Source organism: Physeter macrocephalus, chromosome 14, assembly GCF_002837175.3.
Source record: "Physeter macrocephalus isolate SW-GA chromosome 14, ASM283717v5, whole genome shotgun sequence".
Taxonomy (NCBI): Eukaryota; Metazoa; Chordata; class Mammalia; order Artiodactyla; family Physeteridae; genus Physeter; species Physeter macrocephalus.
The window spans coordinates 81,163,698-81,188,697 of NC_041227.1; the positions used below are offsets into that span (position 1 = coordinate 81,163,698).

The 25,000-nt window shown below is 60.0% G+C and overlaps 2 protein-coding genes across 2 annotated transcripts in view; one reads left to right on the top strand and one right to left on the bottom strand.

The window, feature by feature from the left end:
* PDGFA (platelet derived growth factor subunit A) overlaps positions 1–9,175 on the top strand; it is a 19,336-nt gene extending 10,161 nt beyond the window's left edge. The window contains exons 3-6 of the mRNA XM_055089763.1: positions 599–787; positions 6,404–6,530; positions 8,495–8,605; positions 8,946–9,175. Of these exons, the coding sequence (XP_054945738.1) occupies positions 599–787; positions 6,404–6,530; positions 8,495–8,605; positions 8,946–8,956 (438 nt within the window). The 3' untranslated portion in view covers positions 8,957–9,175. The remainder of the gene's footprint in view (positions 1–598; positions 788–6,403; positions 6,531–8,494; positions 8,606–8,945) is intronic.
* A 3,598-nt stretch (positions 9,176–12,773) lies between these two features.
* The window catches only part of DNAAF5 (dynein axonemal assembly factor 5), a 47,484-nt gene continuing 35,257 nt past the window's right edge, over positions 12,774–25,000 (bottom strand). The window contains exons 14-15 of the mRNA XM_028498064.1: positions 13,412–13,544; positions 12,774–13,030 (exon numbers count right to left, since the gene is read on the bottom strand). Coding sequence (XP_028353865.1) covers positions 12,774–13,030; positions 13,412–13,544 — 390 coding nt within the window. The remainder of the gene's footprint in view (positions 13,031–13,411; positions 13,545–25,000) is intronic.

Below are 25,000 nucleotides of genomic sequence, written 5' to 3' on the forward strand. Positions count from 1 at the left end.
GAGCTTGGGCTGGACTGAAGGTCCCTGTCCGTGGCTCCACCCCTGGCCCTGCCTGGCTGGACTCCCCAGGCCCCTCTTGCTGGTGGGTGCTGTGAGTGGAGCCCCTTCCCCCACTGTGTCGGCCAGACCCCCAGCACCCAGCCCTCTTGATTTGGTGGCTTGTCCCTAGAGGCCACTGAGGACGCACATGCAGGAGGAGGGGGCCCTCAGGAGGCGGGGGCATCTGAGAGACCGCCCCCCCCGCCCCCCTGCCCCCTGGCACTCGGGTGAAGGCGGTCGTCCCTGCTCCGTGCTGGCTGCAGGGGTTGTGTGAGCCCCCGGGGTGTTGGGGGATTTTCAGCCCTCCGCCCCCAGGGTGGGCTCCCCACAGCCCCCTTCCCCAGGGTCTCCCCTCCAAGCCCTCAAGCCCCTGCTCATCTTTGGGCCAGTCAGGTGCACCCATTGGGGGCTGGGGTCTTTCTGCCTCTGCTGGACCGGGGGCTGTGTGACAGGTCCTGTTGGAGGAAGCTGTGGCCCATGGGGATGCTCCTGCCTGGGCCCCTGGGAGCTGCTGCAGCCCTGGGGCTTCCAGAACATTCATCGGGCTCTTACCTCTGCAGAGGAAGCCATCCCCGCAGTCTGCAAGACCAGGACGGTCATTTATGAGATACCTCGGAGCCAGGTGGACCCCACGTCTGCCAACTTTCTGATCTGGCCCCCGTGCGTGGAGGTGAAGCGCTGTACCGGCTGCTGCAACACCAGCAGTGTCAAGTGCCAGCCGTCCCGCGTCCACCACCGGAGCGTCAAGGTGAGCCCGGCGTGTCCCCCGGCCCCAGGGGCAGCCCCACCCAGCTGGGCTGCCAGGCATGCTGGTGAGCTGGAGGATGCTCCCGTTTCTCTGACAGGCACACCGAGGCCGGGGGGTGGAGCCGGGGCTTGGGTCCTAGTCGGTCATGCAAAACAAGTTTGGATCTTGTGACGCGGTTGTTTGCCTCACTAACAGGTCTTGCGAGGTGTCCAACCACTTAGCTGGGAGCTGCCTGACGTCTCCTCCAGGCCCTGGAGAGGCCTCGCGGGCACTTTAGTGGGGGCTATGGTGCACGGCAAGGGGCTGGTGGTCCCCTCAGGGCCTCACCCTGCTGGAGACGGGAAGGGAGCGCTGGGGTGGGACCTGGTGTGGGGGGAGGCTGGGGGTCGGGGGGAGGTCTGACTTCCTCCGCGGCTCAGGCCGAGGGGCCAGGCGCTCTGCCTGCCGTGCTAGACCTCCGTCCCCGTCTGAAATCTGGGACGGCGCCCCCGTTCCGCTGGACATGCGTGTCAGTGGGGTGCCGAGGTCCTGGGGGCCGGGCCCCTCCCCTGTTGCGGGTAGGTATACTCTTGCTCGGAGACCCACAGGCTCCATGGCTTGGGTGGGATGTCTTTGGCGCCCGCCTGGGGCCCCTGGGAGCCAGCACATGGCCAGTGCTTGCCATGAAGCCCTCTCCCAGGCAGGGGGCTGGCCGTGATGACCTCTAAGGGCAGCACCGGGGGCATGCAGAAGGTCGGGCTCACATGACACGTCCAGGGGCTTCTCTGCTGAGTCCTGGGGGAAAATTCTGCTCCCTCGGGCCACCGGGCAGCCAGATTGGGGTCTGGCTTCTGGCCCGATGGCTGGGAGCCTTTCTCGGCCTTGGCTTTTGCTCCCCTCTGGCTGCACTTGCCTCTTCTGTGCAGTGGGTCTGAGGCACTGGGGCTCAGTCTCTGGGACTGTGGAACTCCCATGGGGGCAGCTGGCCTTGCTCTTGGGAGGCAAAGCTTCCCTGCTTCTGGGTGTCAGTCTTTCTGTTTTCAAAAGGGCAGGGTTGGAGGAATCCTTCTAGGCTGTCTCCTGGCTTCTCCGAAGCGTGGCTGAGGCTGGAGAATTCTGGGGGGAGGGTCCCTGTCTAGAGGAGGGGCTGCCCCCCCACCCCCTGAAGCTGGCTCTGGGTGGGTCATGATCCTGTGTGACCCTGGGGGCGTGGACTTGGCACCTCCCATGTGGGGCAGCCCCGCCCCCTCTCAGCTGGGCCTCCAGTGGCGGGGGGTCCATTTTTCCCGGAATGAGACCTTCGGTCGTGGGGTGCAGTGGGATTCATTTCTCCGCTAGGAATTATTCCAGATCCCCTGTGAGTCAGTGAGGCCAGGCCTGTCAAGTCGGCCGCTGGCCCCCGAGTGAGGTGCGGGGTTAAGGACCCTGTAGCCGGCACGTGAGAAGCACTGTAGACTTGTAACTGGGACTTCGGTACACCTTTCATATCCCAGGGAAGAGAAAAATGACCCTGGGGACTTGGTCCTCTGCGTGCTTTGGGTGTTGAGTAAGCAAATTCCACGGCCTGCTGCCCCACGGTCTCAGGCAGACGCTCCCCTTGGGGCCGAGCTGCCCCTGGAGTGCTTGCCTGGGGCGCCGGCTTCCGCCTCAGGGCTCCAGACTCGGGCGGTAGGGCCCCCAGCCCAGCGCTGCATCCCCGCTTCCCCGGCTGCTGCCTCTTGCTCAGTTAAAGGAGGAAACCGAGGTCTAACCGCCCTGCCTGTGGGATCTCTGCGGCCAGCCCGGCCAGCCCGCCTCTGCTTCCTTGGGTCTGGGGGTCCTCGCTTGTGGCGTGTTGGAGGGGTCTTAGGAGCCCCAAGAATCTGGGTAACCGAGGTCTTTCTCTTGGGCATGGGAGTGGGGTGCCCAAGATTCGATTGCCCCGCAGGTGGGCTCTGGGGCCTGTCCTTAGGGCATGAGACAGGGGCTTGGAGGCACAGGGGAGCGGGAATGGAGTGGGGCTCTCCGCTCGTGGGCTCCAGCTTTTGGGGATCCCCCACTGCTCCCACCCCTGCTTCCCGCGGTGTGAGGACCAGGGCGTGTCCGGTCCTGGGGTGGCACAAACCCCACCTCTCTGCCCTGGTCCACCCTGAGGGCGGGTGGGTGTGCAGAGCTCCTCGGGGACCCTAGCGGCACGGTGGCTGAGGATGGGTGGTCCATCTCTGCTTGGGCACAGGCCCGACCGGCTTGGGGTGGGTGGGGCAGCCAGCCCGGGGCTTCCCCATGGGCCTCCGTCTGCCCAGAGGGCTCAGTCCTGCAGCCGGGGGCCAGGCAGCCTGGCTCCACGTCGGGGGCCCTGCCGCCCTCAGACCCGGTCCCCTTCCTCCGTCTCCCTCTTCAGGGAAGGCGTCCCCTCCCTGCCCACCCATCCAAAGGTTGGCAGGAAAACATCCGGCCCCAGACACTGGGGGTTCTGGCAGAGAGGAGACGGAGGCCAGTGGGAACAGGAGGCCCATTGTGGAGGCTGGCCTGGCCCCCCAGCCTGGCCAGGAGCCGTTCCTGTTCCATTCGGGCTTGAGGCCGAGCAGGGAGGGGCCCCCTGGGAACCCCAGACTGGGTGCGGTGTGATGGCTGCTGGGGGTCGGTAGGGACGGCGCGCTCCTGGTCGCTCACGGTCAGAGGCGCCCCTTTTTGAAGGGAGATAACGGTGAGGCCGGGAGTGGTTGCCCTCCTGAGGCCCCGGTGGCCGAACCGTGCAAGGTGACCTCGGTTGAAGGCAGCCCCCAGGCCCTGGGTCAGGACGTGCCGGGGTCGATGGCCCGCCCCCCAGCTCCCCACCGTGACCTCCATGAGGCTTTCTGTGCCCACAGCTCCCTGGCGGCCTTGGACCTCCAGGGCCTGCCCTCGGGGTGGCACCTGGAGTGGGCCCCGGCACCCCTGCAGACCCTCCAGCGTTGCCAGGTGGGCAGGGGTCCTGGGGGCCGCCTTCCCTGCCCTCTGCCCAACATGGCCAGCGCTTGGCGTCTGCCCCACAGCGCGGACCCCGGGGTGGGCTGCCAGTGGGTCAGGGTGAAGGAGCAGCCCTGAGCAGCCATGACCCCACCTACGGCCAAGCCTCCAGACTCTCACACGTTGGAAGTTTGGGGCTGCATTTGGTTTCAGGGCAGCCCGTGGGCCAGGCCTCCAGAAGCTTGGACCCAGCTCTGTGGTCATGTCCAGGGTGGCTGTCTGCAGCTCTGCTTTGCTAGGCCTCAGGCTTCTGGAAGGTGGGTCTGGCGTGTCCAGTAATGGGCCTCTGCACCCAGTATTGGACTGGGGGCTTGCTTTGGGTGGGAGGTCCCAGCTCGGGCCCCATTAGCCATTGCTGTCTGGGGAGCTAGTTTGGGGCTTTGGGGGGAAAGCAGTGGCAGTGGCAGTGCGTCTCAGGTAAAGGGCCCCTGAGTCCCTCCCCTCTGGTGGGTAGGGATGCCCTACCCTTGCCCGGGGGGGGAGCCCTAGCGGGTCAGGGAGGCCAGCACCTCGGAAGGTGGACATGCCTCTGGGGCCCTGCCCATCGGCCTCAGGCCCTGAAGCTGGGTCGCTTTCTCTGTGCCACTGTGGCCCCTGAGCCGGGCCTGGAGAAGGACCACCTGCCTGTGAGCCAGGTCGAGGTCTGTCGGCCATGACCCCAGGAGTTGGCCATGGAGCCCCGGAGCCCTCACCCGACAGACTCGGGGTGTCCCCCGGCTAAGCGGTGAGCTCAGGGCCTCTGCCGGTTCCAAGTCCAGGCCTTCTTCCGGCAAAACAAGCCCTGTTCGTGCTGCCTCAGTTTCCCCGTCTGTAAAACGAGCCGCTGCTGTACCCTCTCAGGGTAGCTGGCTGTGAGGGTCGTAGGCTTGGCACGTGCGGTTCAGCAGATGCTGGTGTTTATTCTGGATGGCACTCTGATAATCTGGGGGGTCCCCTGCAGGGCGTGGCTCTCCCTGGCCCTCCTGGGGGTGTCCTGCCTCATAGCAGCCCAGGTGGGGGGGCCGGTGAGCGGCAGGAACTCAAGGCCCTGCTTGGAAGGGTTGACGGCATTGTTGGATGGCATCTCCGGTGGGTCTGCTCCGGGAACACGCGGGTGGGGTGTTCATGACACAGCAGCTCTGTGGCGGGGAATCTGAATGTCTGAAGGTTTTTCAGGTGCAGCCCAGGCTCCCAAGACAAACAGCGAGAAGGAGGGGAGGGATGTGGGGCCCCAATAGGCTACAGTATGGGTCTGGGGCCCGAGGCAATGGGATGGGGTCCCAAGGGTGTCAGCGTCTTGATCTGTGGCCTTGGCTATTGTGCAGGACACTTTTGAGAATTTAACACTCACAGCGTGTTCTTGGGGGAAAAAATGTAGCCATTTCCTGGCCAGACCGGCCTGGAACCCTTGCATACCCAGAAGCAGGTGCAACCATAAATTCCTGTTTGTTTTTCTTTGATAAGAAAAATAAGATTTCTCTCTAGAGACTTGAGCAGCTGGTGTCGTATGCCCTTCACCAAGGGGCCCACGGGGGGCAGCGCTGCCGGACCGTGCACTGGCCCCGTGGCCGGTCTGTCTGGTGGGTGGCAAGCCCACCCCCCTGCCTGGGGGCCTGGGTCCACGTACCTGCCCCGCAGAGGAAACCAGCGGAGGTGTCCGGGAGGTGTGGCCACGTGGCCACGCGGGCCTGGACGGGGGTCCCCCAACTTCTGGCCTCCAGACCCTTTGTGAAGGACTGTCCCTGGGCTGGGGGCTTCTGCTTGTGGCCCGGGGTCCCATTCACCCTGGCCAGCTCTGGACCACGAGCCAGGCTTCCCCGGGGCCTCCACGTGCCCAGGTGGACGCCAGCTGGGCTCTGCTCCCTTCCTGCCTGTCTCCCCGGGAGGGCAGCGAGGGGGTGACCCTGAGGGCCATCCCGGGAACTGGGACCCGGGCAAGGCTGCAGGGCTGGGCCCGGCCCCATGTCCGGCGGCCGAGAGGTTCTCATCTGGAGTCTATGACAGGCCAGAATCCGCCTCCAGACCGACAGCCTCCCTGTGAGCCCTCAGGGCTGTGTGCTCCTCCTCGGGCCTCGGGGTGGACAGGAGGGAGGGTGACCCCCGAGCCGCAAGCCATGAGCAGTAGCCCTGTTCCTCAGCTGCTGATAGCCAAGTACACGTCGTCCCAGACGTTCCTAAAACGTGCGCGCAAACACCTTCCTTCACCCAGAGCTCCCACCTTGAGTGCATCCCTTCAGGCCTTCTCCCGGCGTGTGTGAGCCCTTTGGGTTTATTTTAAGTTAAAATAGGAGCAGGGACTTCCCTGGTGGTCCAGCGGTTAAGACTCTATGCTCCCAATGCAGGGGGCCTGGGTTCGATCCCTGGTCAGGGAGCTAGATCCCACGCGCCGCAACTAAGAGTTCACATGCTGCAACCAAAAGATCCTGCATGTTGCAGCTAAGACGCGGGCGCAGCCAAGTAAATAAATAAATATCAAACAAAAAATAGGACCAAACCACCAATGCTGCACCGAAGCTCATTGTTTTCTCCCTGATAGCCCTGCTTTTCCCACTGGGAGGAGGTCAGAGGTCAGAGGGCGGGCCGCTCGCACCCCGGGTGGGGCCCGGCCCGGCCCGTCCCCGCTCCCAGGGCTTCGTGCCGCTTGTCCATAGCGGGCTGCTGTCTCGGCAGGTGGCCAAGGTGGAGTACGTCAGGAAGAAGCCAAAGTTAAAAGAGGTGCAGGTGCGGCTGGAGGAGCACTTGGAGTGCACGTGCACCAGCGCCGGCCCGAGCCCCGACCACCGGGAAGAGGAGGCGGGTAAGGGGCACCGTCCTGATGGTGCAGTGGGGGGCCCGGAGCCTGGCTCTGCAGCCACGTCCGGTGGGCTCGGTGGGTGGGTAGGGCGGGGGAGGCAGGATCGGGGGCTGTAGCCAAGGCCCGTTTGCTAAGCTGCCCTCGTGGCCTGGGACCTGCTGGGGAGGGAGAGAGGTCTGGCTGCTGTGCGGGTCAAGTCACCCGCCCAGCTGGTGGGGTGAGCGGGTGAGATGTGGCCGAGGAAGGGCCCTGTCCCCGGCGGGTGGTGGGCGCTGGCCGCAGCATTGCCAGTCAGGGTCCTGGTCTCCCCCGGGGCAGACTTTGCCCAGAGCAGCCTGGCGCTGTGACCGCCGTGTTGGGCCAGCTTGAGGGGACCAGGAAGTGTCTCCGTGCCAGCGCCATCGAGTTGTTTTTTACAGAAAGACAAACACCCCAGGTATTTACGGCTTCAGTTTCCACCCCACAGCCCTCCCTTAGGCCCTCTCACCCTCCCTGCCCTTCTGTCAACAGGAAGGCGTAGGGAGTCAGGTAAAAAACGGAAAAGAAAAAGGTTAAAACCCACCTAACGCGGTCAACCAGGTAGGAGCCGGCCGCCGGCCATGCCGCAGTCCTGGGGTGGGAGGCGCAGCGACCGATCACTCAGCGAATCACCCCGAAGGCGAGGACGCGCCCTGATTGGCCTTGATCCGTCTGCGAGCTTCTGCTGTCTGGCTGGGCTGCGGGTCTCCGCATTCCCGTCCCCAACCCCTCCCCTTCCGCTGCTCGGGACACCTGGCCCATGGCTCCCTCCTGCTCCGGGGCCCCTGCTCTGGCTTTGGTCCTTGTTGATTGGGGAGGCAAAGGCATCACACGAGCGGAGTGACCTGGCTTCCCTGAGCAGCAGTGGGGTAGCTCTGACGTTTACTCGCTGGGATCACCTCGGACAGGTTACCCACCTCCTTTGACAGATGAAAAAACTGAGGCTTAGAGGAATTACAGATGAAGATTGTTGAAGGCTGAGTAGATCCTGTCTGAAAATGCTTTGTAAACATACAGGGCTATTGGCCACTGTGTTGGCAGTTGTGTTTGGCTGCTAATAACATGCCAGAAACAAGGGTTGAGATAAGGTAGGGAGACCAGAGCATGTATGGCAGTCTCAGGGTATCGTCAGGGACCCACTTCTTTCCGGGACTGGTGGTGTCCATCCTCAGAGCTGCCTCATGGCCCGAGATGGCTGCCAAAGCTCCAGAAATCACGTTACACTCCAGGCCTGGAAGATAGATTATGGTGGGGACTGAGGACAATGGTGAAAGGACCTAGTGACTTTTGCTTTGATCTCATTGGCCACCCCTCTGCTGTAAGGGGGCCTGGGAAAGGTGGACTTTCAGAGGGGCTTCCCAGGAGAAAGTGGTTGTGGGCAACCATGGAGGAGGCAGTTTTAAGCCTTTCTGGTCCTTTGTGTTGGCCTGTCTGGCTCTGCAGAGCCTGGTCCTTGCTTCTGGGCCTGTGGGAGCCCATGGCATCCAAAACTAATAGCTGTGAGAGGAATTCTTGGAGACAGGTGCCCAGGAGCCCAGGCTCCAGCTGAGTGATGTGTGACTGCAGAACGCTGCCAGGTCAGGAGCTTCGGAGGCCCGCAGGTCACGTCTGTTCAGGAGGATCCTCTGGGGAGGAAAGGTCCACGTGGACAGATCTTGAAGCAGCCCCAAAACGACTGCTCAGCCTTGGCTTTTGGGTCCCCAGGGTGTGGTGCAGGGGCTGGTTTTATACCTGCCTGTGCTGCCACGTTTATGACCACTGGGCTTAGCCTCCATGGGCTAGCTGATGACTGATACCCCAAAGGGAGGGGCAAGCGTCCCTGCCTTCCTGCTAGCATTCAGGCCGTGGGCATGTGGTGGTACAAGTGTTGGGACAAGCAACAGACAGGCGACGTAGGGTGGGGAAGAGCTGCTCTTCGCTCAGCTCAGTGTAGCTCTGCCTGGTCACAGAGACCCCTCTGTCTTGCTGGTGGCATCCATCCTCAGGGTTGCCTCATGGCCCAAGATGGCTGCAGGATCTCCAGAAATCACATCAAGCTGTAGGCTGGAAGAAAGAAGAAGGTGAGGAGACAGGCATAAGAACCTTCCTGGGCCTCAGTTTTCCCTATCTGTACAATGGGAGAGTGGGGTTTGCTATGAAGCTGTGTTCTGTGAGATCCCAAGAGCCTAGTCCCAGTTCTGGTCAGGATGTTACCGAAAGGGTAATGAGGCATATTTGATGTGAAAAATTTAATAAAAGCTCTGAATCCTACGACTTGCCACGAGGCGTGTGCGTGTGTGTGTGCGTGTGTGTGCGTGCATGCACACCCCTGATTGGCTTAAATGTTTCACACAGTCCACGTCACGCAGTGGTGTGTGTGCTCGTGGCCTCTCAGCGTCTGTCTCTCCCCTCTGCCTGCAGATGTGAGGTGAGGATGAGCCAGCAGCCCTTTTCCGGGACACGGATGTACATGGCGTGTTACATTCCTGAACCTACTATGTACGGTGCTTATTGCCAGCGTGGTCTTTGTTCTCCTCCGTGAAAACTGTCTCCATGCACACTCTGGAGAACAAAGAGACAGTATACGTTGTTTATGTGACATCAAAGCAAGTATTGTAGCACTCGGTGAAACAATAAGAAGCTTCCTTGTCGAAAAAAAGAGAGCAAACAAAACCACGAAACATGACAAACAAAACTCACTCACAAAAATATCTAAACATTTGCCGGAATGGAGGGACGCCCCGAGGGATGGAAGTGACAGACGTCTCGGCAGACTGGATCTCTTTCCAGGGTGGTCACAGGTGCTTTGGCCAAGGACGCAGAGCCTGCTTTCTGAAGGCTGCGATTGGATGCCGCCGGGCTCTGCAGGGGCACGCAGGAGCCAGGAATGTCTCGGAAACCACATCTCCTTGCTGTAGTGTTTAAGTCTATACAGAAACCTTCCTGAGAGCCTTAAGTGGATTTTTTTTTACACCATAAAGTGATTATTAAGCTTTCCTTTCTACTCTTGGCCTAGCTTTTTTTTTTTTTTTTTTAATTATCTCTTGGATGACATTTACACCGATAACACCAGGCTGCAGTAACAGTCAGGACGGTGGGACGGTACCTTTCCTAGCAGGAGGCAAACAAATGAGATGTATTAAAATAAACATGGTATACCCACCTATGCATCATTTCCTAAATGTTTCTGGCTTTACGTGTTTCTTCCTTGCCCCATTGTACTCACTTCTTAATTTAAGCCATTTCGAGAGAACTGCGTGAACCAATCACATGCCGTCCCCGAGCCTCTTGCCCTGAGTCCCTCCCACCTGCTGCGGCCAGGCCTGGGGATGTGGCTTTCCGGAGTGGCTGCCCAGGATTTCTCCCTGCTGCTGCCGCTGGTGTTGGACAGAACCTAAACTCTTTATTTTTGGTAAGATGTTACGCTTTATGTGTATTCAACAGAAATTATGTGTGTGTGTTGTGTTTTTGATTTTGTTTTTTTTGTAAAGGTGAAGTTTGTATTTTTGTCTAATATTACCAGTTTTATATACCTGAGAGCCTGCCATGTTTTTTTTTTGAACCAAAAGGAAAAAAACCAACCCACCAACAAAATGCATACATGTGAAAAGCATTTGTGGCCACGTTTTTCTAGTTGCGTAGCCGAGTCCATACCCTGTCTGTCACATGGCCCGTGGCCCGTGGCCCGGGTGCTGGAGCTCCCGGGTGATGACTGGGAGATGACAGCGTCCTGGGCTGGCCGGTGATCCCAGGCCTGCCCTTGGGATTCCAGAACCTACGGGAACCAGCCGAAGGAGCTGTCCTGCTGGCGCACGTGGCCTCGCGGAGACGGAGCCGAGCATCCCCTCAGACGCCAAGTGGACTAGGAAGAATTGATCCCACAGAGTGCGTTGACTGCAGTATCTGTGCGTGTGCCAGTGGACATGGTCAGCCTTACGTCGCCCACGGCCTACTGCTCCTGTCCTCATCGCCTCAGGGCTCGTGAGACCGTCAGGATCCCTTTGTTGCCATGGGACCATCTCTGGTGATAGTGAGTGTCCCCCGGGTTCACCTGTTCATGGAGATTCTGTAAAGGAGCATCTTCAGCGCATCTGCAGGGTGTGGTCTTGGCTGCGGCGTGACGCCTTTCAGCGAGAGCGCGTGGGGGTGGGGGTGGGCGCAGGTGGCGTGGCCCCTGGCCCCCCACAGGGGAGCGCCCCCTGTGCAGGTGCCGTGAGGGGTGCCTGCTGCCCCCGGGCCCCGTGGCTGGCGTCCTGGGGCTGCGCCGTGCTCGATGCTGTGCTGCGGATACATGTCTGATGCTAGATGTATAAACATGTGATCTGTGTATTTACGTCCCGTGAGACGCTGAGAACACTGCTCAGTTTTTCTTTCTTTGTGCAAAGCCATCTGATGAATGGTCTGTCCATTAAAGCGATGGCGCAGAAAGACCTGGTGTGCTTTTGGGGAGGAGGAATGTCCCAGAAGGGGAGGGGGGCCTTGGCGGTGGTGCTGGAGGATGTCGGTGGGGTGGCTGTCACCGTGTCACACAGAACAGAGGGTCTCGGGCCAGCTCCCCGTTCCCAGATGATGGCAGAAGGCCCTTGGCCTCAGCTCTGGTGTCTGCCCGGCGCCTGTCCTGTCCGAGGACTCCTGAGGACCCCAGGCGAGCCTACCTGCCCCCCATCAACCACTGAGGGGTTCAGGCGGCCCCCTCGGCTGGTTCGGCTCCCTTGTCCCATGTCTGTGGGGGTGGAATTCCACTGGGGAGGAGAGGTTCCTCTAAGGAATCGGGGTGCCATTCAAAGATGCGGCTATACAGTGGGGTGCTGGGTGGAGCCTTAACCTGGGCCCCCGTAGCAGAGCCCAAGAAGGGCTGGGGGGCAGAAAGCTTATTGGCGGGGGAATCCAGGGGTGAAATTGTGCAGCAGGGAGATGGGCTTCATCTGGGGGGCCTGTCAGAGCCGTCTGCCCAGGTTGTGCACACGATGCATGGAGCTCCTGCAAGGTCCCTCCTGTGGCCTCACCGGAGGGGGGCAGGAAATCGGGGGACGCCTGCGTGGGGCTGAGTTGGAGAGCTGGGAGGATGCTGTGGACACAGGGCTGTCTGTGGCAGCCCCAACAAAACCACGAGTGCAGGGCTGTGCCCGCAACTCGGGGACGTATCCCAGACCCTCCACGGCCACCTGTCACCCGCACTTTCTAGCGTGCCCACCTCTGTGCCACCCCAGCCCCCTGCCCTCCAAAGAAGTGGCATCCCGTCCTTCCCCAGCCCCGTCCTCTCTGAGAATGAAGTATGAAACCTGGGGTGGGCCTGGGGCCCTGCCTGGCCGGGAAGTACCCCCGGTCTCTCCTCTGTGCTCTCTGCAGGCCTCATGACACCCCACCCAGGCCTCGCCAGCTCCGTTCACTCCATGGGGTACAAATTGCAGCCGAGTCTTGGGGCCCAGACTGGGCGGGGCGGCCCAGGTGAAGGAGCCAGCGTTTCTGGGGCTCGGTGGACAGCCATCGTCCCGTGGGGCCCCTGGCCTGGGAAGCAGAGTGAATGCCCTGAGCACCCCCAGGCTGGGGAGGGCTATTTATCAAGAGGTCTGTCTTCGGACCCTTCCCGGGCACTCGCGGGGGGGTGCAGCTGGAGGCGGAGTGTGGGAGCAGGCTCTGCTGGGCTCGTCCCTGCCTGGGACCACCTGGCAGTGTGACCCTCGGTGTCTCACCATGGGACCTTGGGCAGCCTTGCCGTGTGACCTTGGATGCTTCACCATGTGACCTTGGGCGACCTTGCCATGGGACCTTGGCAGGTCACTTCCCCACTCTTGGCTGGACGGCTGTGCTGGTCTCTGTGGTGAAGGTAAGGGCTTGGCCCAGGCAGACCTTCCAGAAGGAGCCATGGAGCCCTCTCCACGGAGGAGGAACAAGGGAGGAGCTGGTCCTCAGACCAGGGGAGCATCCCACCGAGCCCCCTTCCTGGTCCTTCCCTAACGGGAGGGGCTGAGAGCCTCCTTCCTCGCCCACCTGCTGAGAGGCCGTGAGGCAGACCTTCACCTGAGCGGAGCCTGCAGAGCAGGTGACGGCGGGCCAGGAGGCTTCCCTACCGCCCTGCAGCGCTGAGCCCCCTCCAGGCCTCGGGCCACCTGCTCTGCTCACGGCTCCTTCCTGGGTCTTTCTCCTCACCAGCCTGGGACCCTGGGAGGCAGGGCTGGGGTCTGAGTCTTTTCTGGGTCCCTGAGCGCCCCTAAAGCGGGCAGCAGGCTGTTTGCTCGGAGCCCATCCCTATGTCCCTGGGGCCCTGGACCTCAGGTCGGTCATGGCTACACTGAGGGAGGAGCCCTGGGTCACCCCTGGGGTGGAGGCCCGGGCCCAGCCCGGCCTTGGGGGCGTCCGCAGCGGGCAGGAGCTGGCCGTCACCCCGCGGCCCCCACACCCCCATGGCCGGCTGGAATCCACCTCCAGGCCCTTCGGGGCCCGGGGATGCAAAGCCTGTGGCTTCTGCAGAATAAAGCAGCGACTGTTCCACCCGGGCCCTTCAGCTGCCAAAAATGTGGAGTGTTCACTGTCTGGCCTCCGGCCTGCCGATCGGGGGGCGGCCGTCCTGGGAGGACTGCGCACCAGACACTGTCCCTGTGCGTGCCGGCCGAGGCCCGTGCCCGGCGCACTCTGGTGGTAAAGCACCCCCAGCCCGCTCCTCTGGCCCCGCGGCCCTCGCTGGCACCTGTCTCTGCCGGGCCGGCCACCTTGGGGCTCCACTAGGCGCTGCCCTGCCTGGGAGTCCCTTTGTGGCTCTGGTGTGTAGGGTGTAAGGACAGATGGAAACTCTTCTCCAGTCGGGGGACACACTGCAGGGCCCGGGCTTGGCGGGGGAGCCGCTGCCAGATAGCTCTCCCAAGGGGCCTGGCCCCCATCACCCTCACCTGGAGACCCTGGGCCCTCATCCTGTCCATCTGGGGACGAGGAACCCAGCGCGTGCAGCGGGCAGGCCCCCGCCTGGCGGTCAGTCCTCCTTCTCAGCGCTTCCAGGCTCCGGGTGGCCAGGCCCTCTGCAGGCTGTGGAGGCCCAGCGGAGGGCCCGGCGGAGAGGCTGCCTCAGAGCCCCCTCCCGGCTCTTCCTGCTGCACCTCTGAGACTGCTGGTCTCACGGGCCGTGCGCGGGCCTGGTGGGTGTCATCCTGTGGCCGCTCGGGGTGCCTGGCGCCTTCCCTGGGTGTCTTGAGCGGGGGGCCTCTCTCGGGGTTGGCTGCGCCCAGGTGCTGGGACCCTGGCCCTTTCTGTCTCGCTGCCGCCAGGTCTTTCCCAGTCCGAGTTCCGTCCTGCAGGCCCTCAGGGAGGGTGGGTGGGTATCCCCGTCACAGCCCCCGGACCCCGCCAGGCCCCAGATGTCCTTGGATGCTCATGGAGAGGTTGTGGGCCTTCCCTACAGCTGCATTTCCGGAGAGAAAGAGGCAGCTGCAGGCTTGCCAGGACCTGTGTTCCCAGAGGGGCGCTGCCACCTGGAGCGGGAGGCCTGCCACCTCGTCAAGACGGAGGCTCAGCTCAGCACCACAGCCTGCCTGCGAACTCTGCCTGACCCCAGAGCCACCGTCCCTTCCTCTGCCCGTCCGTGGCCCTCCGCCCTGTCCCCACCCCCCACCCCCGGCACAGCCGGAATCAGGAGCCCGGGTCACCCACCCAGACGTCCTCCGGGGTGGATGGGAGGAAAAGCCAAACCCCGAGTTTTAGATGCCAAGCGCAGTGGCTGTGGCTGCTGGGTCTCTAGAGGTTCCTTTGTTCGCTCGTTTGTTCATTCTTTCATTTCTGTCCCAGCAGAGTGCACACCGGCACAGCCCCCTGGGGTGTCAGAGAGGGAGGTCAGTGACCTCGCACAGGCCCCCTCTCTTTTTGGCACTGGTGTCAGTGGAATTGTTTTCTTGACTTAATTTTTCGATTGTTCATTGCTGGTGAGTATTGATCGATATGCAGTTGGTTTTTATGTGTCGATCCTGCAGCCTTGCTGCTTTGTTTTTAGCCCTAATGTTTGTGTGGGTCTTGGCATTTTCTATGTACAAGATCGTGTCACCTTCAAATAGGAGTAGCTGACTGCTTTCTTCTTAATCTGGATGTGTTTTATTTCTTTTGCTTGTTGGATTGCCCGGGCGAGAATCTGCAGGACGTGGGGAGAAGTGGGCGGGGCAGACATTGCTGTCTGGCTCCTGGTCTCAGGAGGAAAGTTTTAAGTTTTTCTCCATTAAATATGGTGCCAGGGGCTTCCCTGGTGGCGCAGTGGTTGAGAATCCGCCTGCCGATGCAGGGGACAGGGGTTCGTGCCCCGGCCCGGGAAGATCCCACATGCCGCGGAGCGGCTGGGCCCGTGAGCCATGGCTGCGGAGCCTGTGCGTCCGGAGCCTGTGCTCCGCAACGGGAGAGGCCGCAGCAGTGAGAGGCCCGCGTACCGCAAAAAAAAAAAAAAAAAAAAAATATGGTGCCAGCCGTGGGTTCCGTCCAGGGTGAGGAAGTTCCCTTCTGTTTCTAGTTTGCTGAGTGTTCATCATGAAAGGGTGTTGGATTTTTTCTGGGTGATGCTTTTTCCACATGAGTTGAGATGATCATATGTTTTTCTTTATCCTCTGAATAGAGTGCGCATATATATATATATATAAAACGTTGACTGATTTTGGTATGTTGAACCAGACTTGCATTCCTGGGATAAATCCACCTGGTCATGGGGTATAATCATTATCTTTATATGTTGTTGGATTTGGTTTGCTAATATTTTGTTGAAGATTTTTACGTCTCTACATAAAGATAGTGGGTCTGTGTTTTCTTGTAATGTCTTTGGTTTTAGTATCAACACACAAAAATAATGATTCTATCTATGAGAGTGAGTTCCTTCCTCTTATATTTTTTGGAAGAGTTTGTGAAGCACTGGTGTTAATTCTCTTTAAAAATATTTGGTAGAATTCGCTAGTGAATCCATCTGGGCCTGGCCTTCTCTTGTAGAAAGATTTTGATCATGAATTCAATCTCTTTCCTTGTTATAGACCTTCATTTTTCTTGGAGTCATTTCTTTTTGAGTCAGTTTTGGTAATTTTTCCATTTCATCTAGGTTATCTAATTCTTAGCACACAATTGTCTAGAGTGTTCCCCTATCATTCTTTTTATTTCTGTAAAGTTAGTAGTAATGTTCCCTTTTTTCATTTCTGATTTTAGTAATTTAAGTCTTTTTTTCTTGGTCAGTGTAGCTGAAGTTTCATCCATTTTGTTGATCTTTTCAAAGAAACAATTTTTGCCTCTGTTAATAATCTCAATATTTATTTCCCCTCTAATCTTGATTATTTCATTCCTCTGCTTGTTTTGGGTTGATTTTGCTGCTGTTCCAGTTTCTTAAAATGGAAGATTAGGTTATTGGTTTGAGATCTCTCTTTTTTTCTGTAACATAGGGGTCTGCAGTTGTAAATTTCCCTTTAAGCACTGCATTAGCTGCATCTCCAAAGTTTTGGGGTGTGTGTTTTCATTTCCATTCACCTCAAAGTATTTTCTAGTTTCCCTTGAATACTCCTTGTAGGTACGTCTATCTATGTTTTCCTCTCTGCTCATGAGAAGAGCACCTCCCCAGGTTACTAAACAGTCTTCAAAACCATGATTTCTGCGGGCTTCCCCGGAGTCCGCCTGGCTGAGGCCGCCGTCTCACGGGTCCTTCTGTGGCCTGCTCCCTGCAGGCTCTGGCTCCTGCGTGCAAAATCTTTCTAGAAGTGGAAGCACGCATTTTAGGGTCCCTCACATCTTGCAATCCCCCCAGCAGCGTGTGGGCACTCCAGCACCCTTCTCACGGAGGCCGTGGGGGCTGCACAAGCACACAGAGACGACCCTCCTGCAGAGGAAGGAGGGGCGAGGCTGTGCGTCCAGCGTCGGTGAGACGTTCCGTGGCCGGTCGTCGCCCCGGGACGGGCCCTCTCGGCCTCAGCGGGGCGCACCCCAGGCGGCCTAGACGGTGTTGTGCATCGCAGCAGCTCTGCCTTCTAGGTTGAAACTTTTGCCTCCGTCGAGGGGCCTGAATAAATAGTGTCCCAGTTCGTCATGAGGCAGAGAGCCCCGGGCTGAGAGCAGGTCTGGGGCGGCTGTATGCGGGGCAGGCACACGCCTGGCCGCTGGACCCTGAGCAAGGCGTTCCCTCTCTGGGCCTGAGCCCCAGCCCTGGAGGGCCCCCTGGGGGATTGTCCCGTGCTGATGGGGCTGTGTCTGCAGAATGTTTGTAGGTTAAGGAGGGCTTTCTCAGGGCGTCCCCCTGGGCATCTTAAGGGCCTCCCGGGCCAGGTTTTCTCACGTGAAATAGACCCTCCTAGATGGGGAAATGGGGACAAGGGACCACACGCTGGGAAACAAACTGCAAAGACATCACCTGCCAGAGCAGGCCCTCCCCCTCCCCCCTCCTTCCTCCCTCCCCCTCCACCCCCTTTCATTTTTTTGGAGCCCATCAGTGCCTGGGGCTGCACTGGGATTGCAGCTACCTTGGGAAGGCCCTGGGGGAAGAGGGCTCTGTTTACCTAGTACTGGTGGTGGGGGTTTGGCAAACAGCCCTCGGCTCCAGGCCTGCCTGTCAGCCTGGGTGGTGTCCGGGCGGGGAGTGGGGGGGGTGGGGTGGGCCTCGGCCTGCATACCTTCCTCCCCCCTGACCGACCTGCGGTGACCCTGAACTAAAGGAAATCCCTAAAGCTAACTTCCACGGGCTGCACGTGGGGGCCGGTCAGGGCCTCCTCGGAAGTCACACCCTCTCCCGCGCCGGCTCCTTAGAGGGGGCGTGAGGAATGTGCTGAGACCCCAGGGTGAGCCAGCTGGGTCTAGGGCCAGAGAGGGAAAGTGACCTGTCTGAGGAGACACAGCAACACCACAGGTTCCCCCTGTGGCTGCAGGACCCCTGGGAAGCAACCATCTCCAGGGCCCCAGACCTCCCCTGACAGCACCTGGTGGCTGGGGGCCCCAGCACCGCCAGGGGGAGGAGGGGACAGTGGGGGGACAGACCCGCTCTCCGAGGTGGCTGGGCTCCTGTCCAAATTCACAACAGCCTGAGAAACACCCTCCGGAAAAAGGCAGCCCAATCAGCATCTCGCGTGTTTGAAAAATTCTGGCATTTTCCCCCTCAAAATCTGTCCTAGTTATGCTTGAGATCTCCTGACCCCAGAATACTTTTATTTATGACAGAAAATTCATCTCCATGGCAACGCCTTAGGAAGCTGCAGGCTCGAGATTATACTTCCCAAGCAATGAAGACAGTAAATGGATTTCTCACAAAACAGCAAACAGCGACTCCATCCCACACCAGCCGCTGGGCAGTCTGCGGGGGGACCAGGGGGAGGGTCCGGGAGGGACCTGAGGGGTGAGGGAGGAAGCCTTGCACGGAGCAGCCAGCACTCACCCTCCATCCTGAGCAAACACAGCCCAGGGCTGCCTGAGGCCTGATGGCAGGCCTCCCCCGGCCCAGGCGCCAGACTCTCCCAGCCACCTGCGAGGTGACATCTGTGCCTCATCTTCCTTCGCCTGATCAGTGGGCACAGGATGGGAAGACTGCTCTCAGACGCTCTCTCTGCAGCCCTTCTATGCACCTGTGCTCCCAGGTCAGCACGAATTCCACAGCGAGGGAGAAAGCACGGGTCCATTCCAGGGGGGAGACGTTTCCTCTTGTCAGGTGCGGGCTGGGTGTCCCTCGAGGGAACCTCAGTGGGACATCAGAGTGGAGCTGCCCGTCTGGTTCCGCAGGTCTCTCATCCATCGTTAATCCTTCCGCCCTCAGCTACCCATTTACTCTTCCTAACACCACCCACCTACCCGCACCCACCCCCCCCCCCCCCCCCCCCCCCGGTAGGTCTTCCGCTCCCTCCCGGGCCCGGCGGCGGGGGGGGGGTCATCCATCGTTAATCCTTCCGCCCTCAGCTACCCATTTACTCTTCCTAACACCACCCACCTACCCGCACCCACCCACCCACCCACCCACCCACCAGATAGTTCTTCAGCTCCTACCAGGGCCTGTCGTCGTGCTGGGCAGCAGGCCTCTTTGCCTTCGTGGAACTGACCGTTAGGGGCAGAGTCAGGCATGGCATCACTCTACACACACACACACACACACACACACACAATTATAGGCTGCAGTGGGGGCTTGGAGGAGAAAGCAGCGCTGGCTAGTGCGGTTGGGTCCTGAAGCTGTGTGAGCTGCTTTATATTTTAATGCTCACAGCCACGCCCTGGGCCTGGGGCCACAACCTCTGTTTTGCAGAAGGGTTCTGTGTGGAACTGGCCTCAGACCCTGTGAGTGGAGGCATCGGAATCTGAGCCTGAGCCAGGGTGTGTTTGAACTCTCAGGGTCTCCTTTCTCTCCGGAACTTGGGGAGGGCTGCTGAGGGCACCCAGGGTCCGTGGGTGAGGCGGGGGGAGGAGGGCCCCGGGCAGCAGGGCCTGCTGTGGGCAGCCCTCTCCCAGTCTGGGGACTGACCAGAGGGGGTGAGGAGGGTGGGGAGGGCTGCCCACCACCCCTCGGCCCCTCCTCTGCCCCCCCAATCCCCCGGAGGAGCGCCTGTTATCAAGCTCTGCTAATATGGAGAGATTAGGGGAGGTGAGCCTTCGGTTTCCAAACACTAAAACAAAAGTTAGGCAAAGCCATTCTTCAGAGACGCTGCCGTCGCGAGGCCGGCCTGGGCTGCTTCTCGGAGCTGTTTGAAGCAATTAATTCGAGGGACCGGGAGCTGGCTTCCTGCCCACCGTGCCGCCGGGGTCTTCCTGCTTCTCCTGGAGGCCGGGCCTCTGTCGGGCGCTGCCTCCCTCCTGGTCCAGGCTGTGAGAGGCTTGGCCTGGACGTGGCCCAGCTCCACGCAGGCTCTCGGGACACTGTGGCCGGGGTGGGTCTCTGGGAAGCCACCCGTGTCTGGGGACAGAAGGAAGGTGGCTGCGGAGAGGAAGTACTTTCTTCTCAGCCTCCTCCCAGCGTCAGCCGGCCCGACGTCCCTGCTCCTGCGCTCCGTCCTGGGCCCATCCTTCTTGTCCTCGGCTGGGCCTGCGGCCTCTTTCCTGCTAAAGGCAGTGGCCTCGGGGTAGGGGCTGAGTGCCTGGCACCCCCTGCCCCCCGCCTCCCTCCGCAGTGCCTGGGAGTGGCCTGCAGCCAGGGGTCAGAGCAGAGAACGGTCCGGCCTGGGCTGTGGGTGGGTCCAGGGCTCCGAGGGGACGGGCGCCGGCCGCTCACAGCCTGGGGCTTCTCTGGATGCGGGCCGACGCGGGAGGAGGGGACGACCTGGAGGGTCAGGAACCCCACCGGCCCCGGTCTTGCCAGGGCCATGGGGCGGGCTCCGGATGCCCAGCACTGCCCCACCCCGCCTCTGGGCCAACGTTCCTGGTGGTCCTGGCCCCCAGGTCGGCCCCCCCGAGGTCCTCGGTCGTATATTGTTTTCTACCCACTACCATTCATTAGTCGAACACCAGTCTCAAAATGTTGCAGTGCGCCTAGGACACATGGCAGGCGTGGTAGAAAATCAATGGGAAGATCCCTTCACGTTCCGCTGTAAATTCATTAAAGGAGGCTCTCCTAAAAGCAATGGCTTTCATGCAGCAAGGCTTGCTAATCTTCCAGAAGAGGTTATTCCAAAGGGACATAGCAAAGCAAGAGAATTCAAGAAGATGACTTGGGTCCTCGGTTCCCGCCTCCCCCCCAGCAGTCTGGTGCCTCTCCAGGCTCTTCTTCTGATCATCTGGCTGACAGCGCCCCCAAATCGTTGCTTCCCAGGGCTAGAGGGAGGGAACCGCGGCCGGATTATCTGCCCCGCGCCCCTCCGTGTCCAGGGCTGGGCGTGTCGGAAGCCTAGAGCCCACAGGCCGGGGCCTCCCTACTTTGAACCAAACCAGGAGCCGCAGCAGCCCTCCCACTGACCCCAGCCCTTGGCAGCCCTTTCATGCGGGCATCCGAAGCTGCTCCACAAACAGCAGAAACTAAAGGCCCGGGAGAAGTGGGAGGCAGAGGCTTCTGGGGGACCCCTCCCCGGTGGGGCTCACAAGGTCCCTGGGCTGGGCCTCAAGGCCATTCCCAGCTCACTCATATCAAGGCCTCTACTTTCTAGGAGGGGAAGGGGCGTCCAGTCAGCCCTCCTGCCCCTGTTGCCTGGGGCAGCCAGTCCCGCTCCCAGAGCCTCCAGACCCTCCAGCTCACAGGGTTCGAGGCGACGCTGGTGGTGGTGGGGTCAGCTCTGGTCACGCCCTGCACTGCGCTGAGCGTCGGACACACGGCCATGCGGTTATCACCCTTATTAAGACGTGAGGAATCGCGGGGCTTCCCTGGTGGCGCAGTGGTTAAGAGTCCGCCTGCCAGGGCAGGGTCATGGGTTCGAGCCCTGGTCCGGGAAGATCCCACGTGCCACGGAGCAGCTAAGCCCGTGCGCCACAACTACTGAGCCTGTGCTCTAGAGCCCGCGAACCACAGCTACTGAGCCCGTGTGCCACAACTACTGAAGCCTTCGCGCCTAGAGCCCGTGCTCCGCGACAAGAGAAGCCACCGCAATGAGAAGCCCGCGCACCGCAATGAAGAGTAGCCCCCGCTCGCCGCAACTAGAGAAGGCCCGCAGCAACGAAGACCCAACACAGCCAGAAATGAAAGAAAGGAAGGAAGGAAGAAAGAAAGAAAGAAAGAAGAAGTGAGGAATCGGGTTTGAGGGCCTTCAGGTCAGGACCAAGCGGAGGCCCGGGACAGAGCTCCCGGCCATGGTGAGAGAGAAAGCCACCCACCCAGACTGGGCCAGGCAGCTTCGCAAGCCCCTGTGTGGTCGCCTGGCCCCTGGTCAGTGAGTCCCTCTGGAAAGGCTTTCAGAGCCCTGTCCAGACACCCCTGGTCGCCTCACCAAGGAAGACGTATGGGTGGCGAATAAGCCCACAGAAAGGTGTTCGACCCCATTAGCCATCGGAACAGCGAAATAAGAGATACCGACAGGACCAAATGCCACCCCCCCGCCAACGTCGTAAAAACTCTTGGACACCCTGGTCCTTCCCACAGCCCCAAGGGTGATGTCCACCTGGGAGGACCTGTGTGACTCTGAAGGCCAGCAAAAGCTTCCCGCCTTGGGTGGGAGATCAAGACACTGAGCCAGATGAATTGAAGGAAACCCACCAGGCAGGTCTGGGTCAGAGTCACAGAACGCTGGTGCCGAGCAGACTCATTTACAGACGAGAAAAGTGGGGAGCGGCGGGGGTGGTGAGGCCACAGAGCAGGTCAACACCTCGGGGCCTGGATCCTCATCCTCCGCCTGGATGTGTCCCCTTGTCCCCGCCTCTCTCTGCCCAGGACAGGACATCCTGGGGCATAACTTCCCGTGTCCTCTGTGTCCGCTGCCGGGCCGTCCACGTGGCTGCCCTTCCCTGATGCCCCGACCACGGTGGGAGTCTGTGGTCTCTGCCTGTAAAGTCTCATTTCTCAAACTCACAGGCCCTCAGGTGAAACAGCCCCATCTTAGGAGGAAAACCCAATTTATTTTTGCACAGGTTTGGGAGAATGGATTCCAAAGATATGAATAATTCATCTCTCATAACTTGCTCTGCTTCTCCGACATTTCGAGGTCAGGAGAAACAGCTGAATTAATTAATTTTGTGTTTTAGTAAAAACAACAACGGTGCTTCAGTCTTTTCCCTCCATCATGCAAAATGCTTTACCAAAGGGGAGGGTTTGCTCAGCACCGGGGGGACAGCGCTCAGGCCAGCTGGGGGAAGGCAGGCACCCCCGCCGAGACCAGCTCCTCGGAGGGCAGCAGTGACCCCCGTGAGCTGGCCAGAGCAGACAAGACTCCACGGACACAGGTCACTGGTGTCCTTTTTCTTACAAACCCCAGGGAGTTGGTGTTATTCTCCTGGAAGAGCCAGGGTGAGGCTTAAAATGCTTCCTGCTGCCATCGGAGGCCTTGGGGTCCGAGCCCTGAAAACTCCTGCTTCTGTGGGAAACAACCACTGTGCATGGTGGTCTGTCGCCGAGTGGTATGGGGTCACGGGTGAGTTAGGAGGACCTGAGACCCAGTGTCTGTGGTGGCTGGGCCGTGGCAGCTTGAGAAGGAAGACGGATGCTGTGTGGGTTTGCCCTTCCACCCCCATTTGCCCTCCTGTCCCTGTCTGCCACTGAGTGGAGGGACATCTGAGGGGCCGAGGGAGGCAGAGCCCTGGTCACTTGGAGCCTGGGTCCCTGAATGAGCATGCAGGCTGCTGCCCGCCAACCAGAACATCCCAGTAGGGCTTAGGAGAGTGAGAAGCAAGCTCTCCCCGTGTCAGGCCCTGAGAAAACCCACCTTGTCCCAGATTTTCCCTGCACACCCTGGGGTTGCCCTGGAAGGACGGAACCCACAGTTTGGGGTCCAGAGCCTGTGCTCTACTGAAAAGAGAGTTTCTTTAGAAAAATGAGTTAATTTTTTTTCTTATTACAGAGGGAATAAGTGTTCACTTTACATAAAGAGAAAAGACAAACTTCCTGTAATAATTTTGGCAATGGGACTTTAGAGAATACTGCTGAGGTTTCCTGGGAACATCTTGGCTCTTAAAAAAAGGGCATAAGGCAGGTGTGTCTTTAGAGGTTGGTGGATAAGGATGTGATGTCCGGAGCTATGGCAGTCATCTTGCAACCATGAGTGCCAATTCTGAGGACTAGGGCCAAGTGAGGATGGCAGAGCAGAGAAGAGGAGGGACCCCAAGTCCTGTGATGTCACATAAGCTTTGTGCACCAACTCAAACTTCCTGTCACATGACATAATATGTTTTAAAGCCATTTCAAGTTGCTTCTTTGGTACTTGTAGCCAGAACACCCTAACTGGTTTAGGATATATGTGTACTTGTGTATTAAGATTTCCCTTCTTAACATTAAAAGCGGGTCAAAGGGTTGCTCCTTGGGCAGAGGAGAGGCTGGGAAAAGGCACTTTTAGGAGAGGAAGTGACAGAATGAGGGGCCAGAGAAGCTGTGGCCAGGCCTGAACCCCCAGGCCAGCCAGTGCCCTTGGAGTGGCGCCCCCTCCTCATCACCAAGGGACAGTGCGGGGGGTGGGGCCTCCCAGCCGCCCTCCAGCTGCATGGCGCCCAGCTCCCGGAGTTCCTCCCACGCTTTCTCCATGAGCTGTGCAAGCCCTGGGTGAGCACTAAGGCCCTGGGGTCAGCCCTCCGGCCGCCGGACTCTTTCCCACGGAACCCCGAGAAGGGACTGAGTAAGCAGAGCTATTTTTATGTCTTCACTCATCAGAGTTGCTATCTTAGTTTATAAGACAGTTTACGCTCCTTAGAAACTCGAGCTGCCCTGGAGCCCCTGGGGAGCTGCCAGGACAGAGTTTGCCCCTGGCCCTCTGCCTCCTTCCCCCTGGCCTGGGCGGGCCATGTGAGGAGGTCCAGCACCTGCTCCAGGCAGCCGCCTTCCGGGAGCTTCCTGGGCAGCTAGCACCTCCTCCATCAGCTCCCTGCCATCCCAGCCCCTGGTGACTCTGGGATGGAGGGGGCGGCAGGAGCGCCCACCTTGCTGGGCAAAGGCCTCTGTGGAAGGGGTCCCCCAGGGACGCTGTACGAGGCCCCGACAGCCCTCCTCTGACACACACCCCTGGTCCAGGGCTGTCTTGGGGACCCTGCCCGTCAACTTACCTGGCCCCCTGGCCAACCTGGAAGGGAGCCTCCCCTCCCCCATCACAGAGACAGGGCTCCGACCAGGTCACCCAGCAGAGCCAGGCCTTTGAACCCAGGTCATCTTCCTGGATCTGCACCTTTTCTGCTTGGGGTGGATGGTGTGACCTAGGACCTTCAGAGATCTGGAATCAGCCCATGTGGCCCCTCTGTCACCCATTCATTCATTCATTCATGAGCAAGTATTTGTTGAGCCCCACCACGCGCCAGGCTCTGGGTGTGCAGGGGTGACAGGTCAGGTGCTGACCTCAGGTCTTACGACCTGGAGGTGGAGACAGATGGCTACTCTGTAACGCTGCACAGATGGTGGCCCGAGGCAGAGGGGGCTGCAGTCTGGCGGGCTGAGGGGCACGCTGGGCTGAGGAATGTCCCCGCAGAATTCATGTCCACTTGGGACCAGTGGCTGTGGCCTTATTCGGAAATAAGGACTTTGCAGACGTCATTAGTTAAGTCAAGGCCATTCTGGCGTGGGGTGGCCTGGAATCGATGGCCGGTGTCCTCACAAGAAGAGGGAAATGTGGACACAGGCCTAGGGCGAGGGACCCTGTGATGATGGTGGTGGAGGTCAGGGCTGCTCTACACGACAAGGGGCGTCACGGGTGCCGGCACCACCAGAAGCCGGCGAGAGGCCTGGACCAGACCTCCCCAGAGCCTCCAGGAGGAAACAGCAGACGCAGCGTCCGGACCCTCAGCTCTGGGCCCACGCGATCCTGCCTTCTCACCGCGAGCCTAGCTCTGCCCACAAGAACTTTCCACCATGATGGACGTGCTCACCCATGTGGACAGGGCCCAGTATGGCAGCCACTGAGCATGTGTGTCCACGGCCACCTGAAGCGTGGCCTGTGTGACCAAGGGACTAAGTG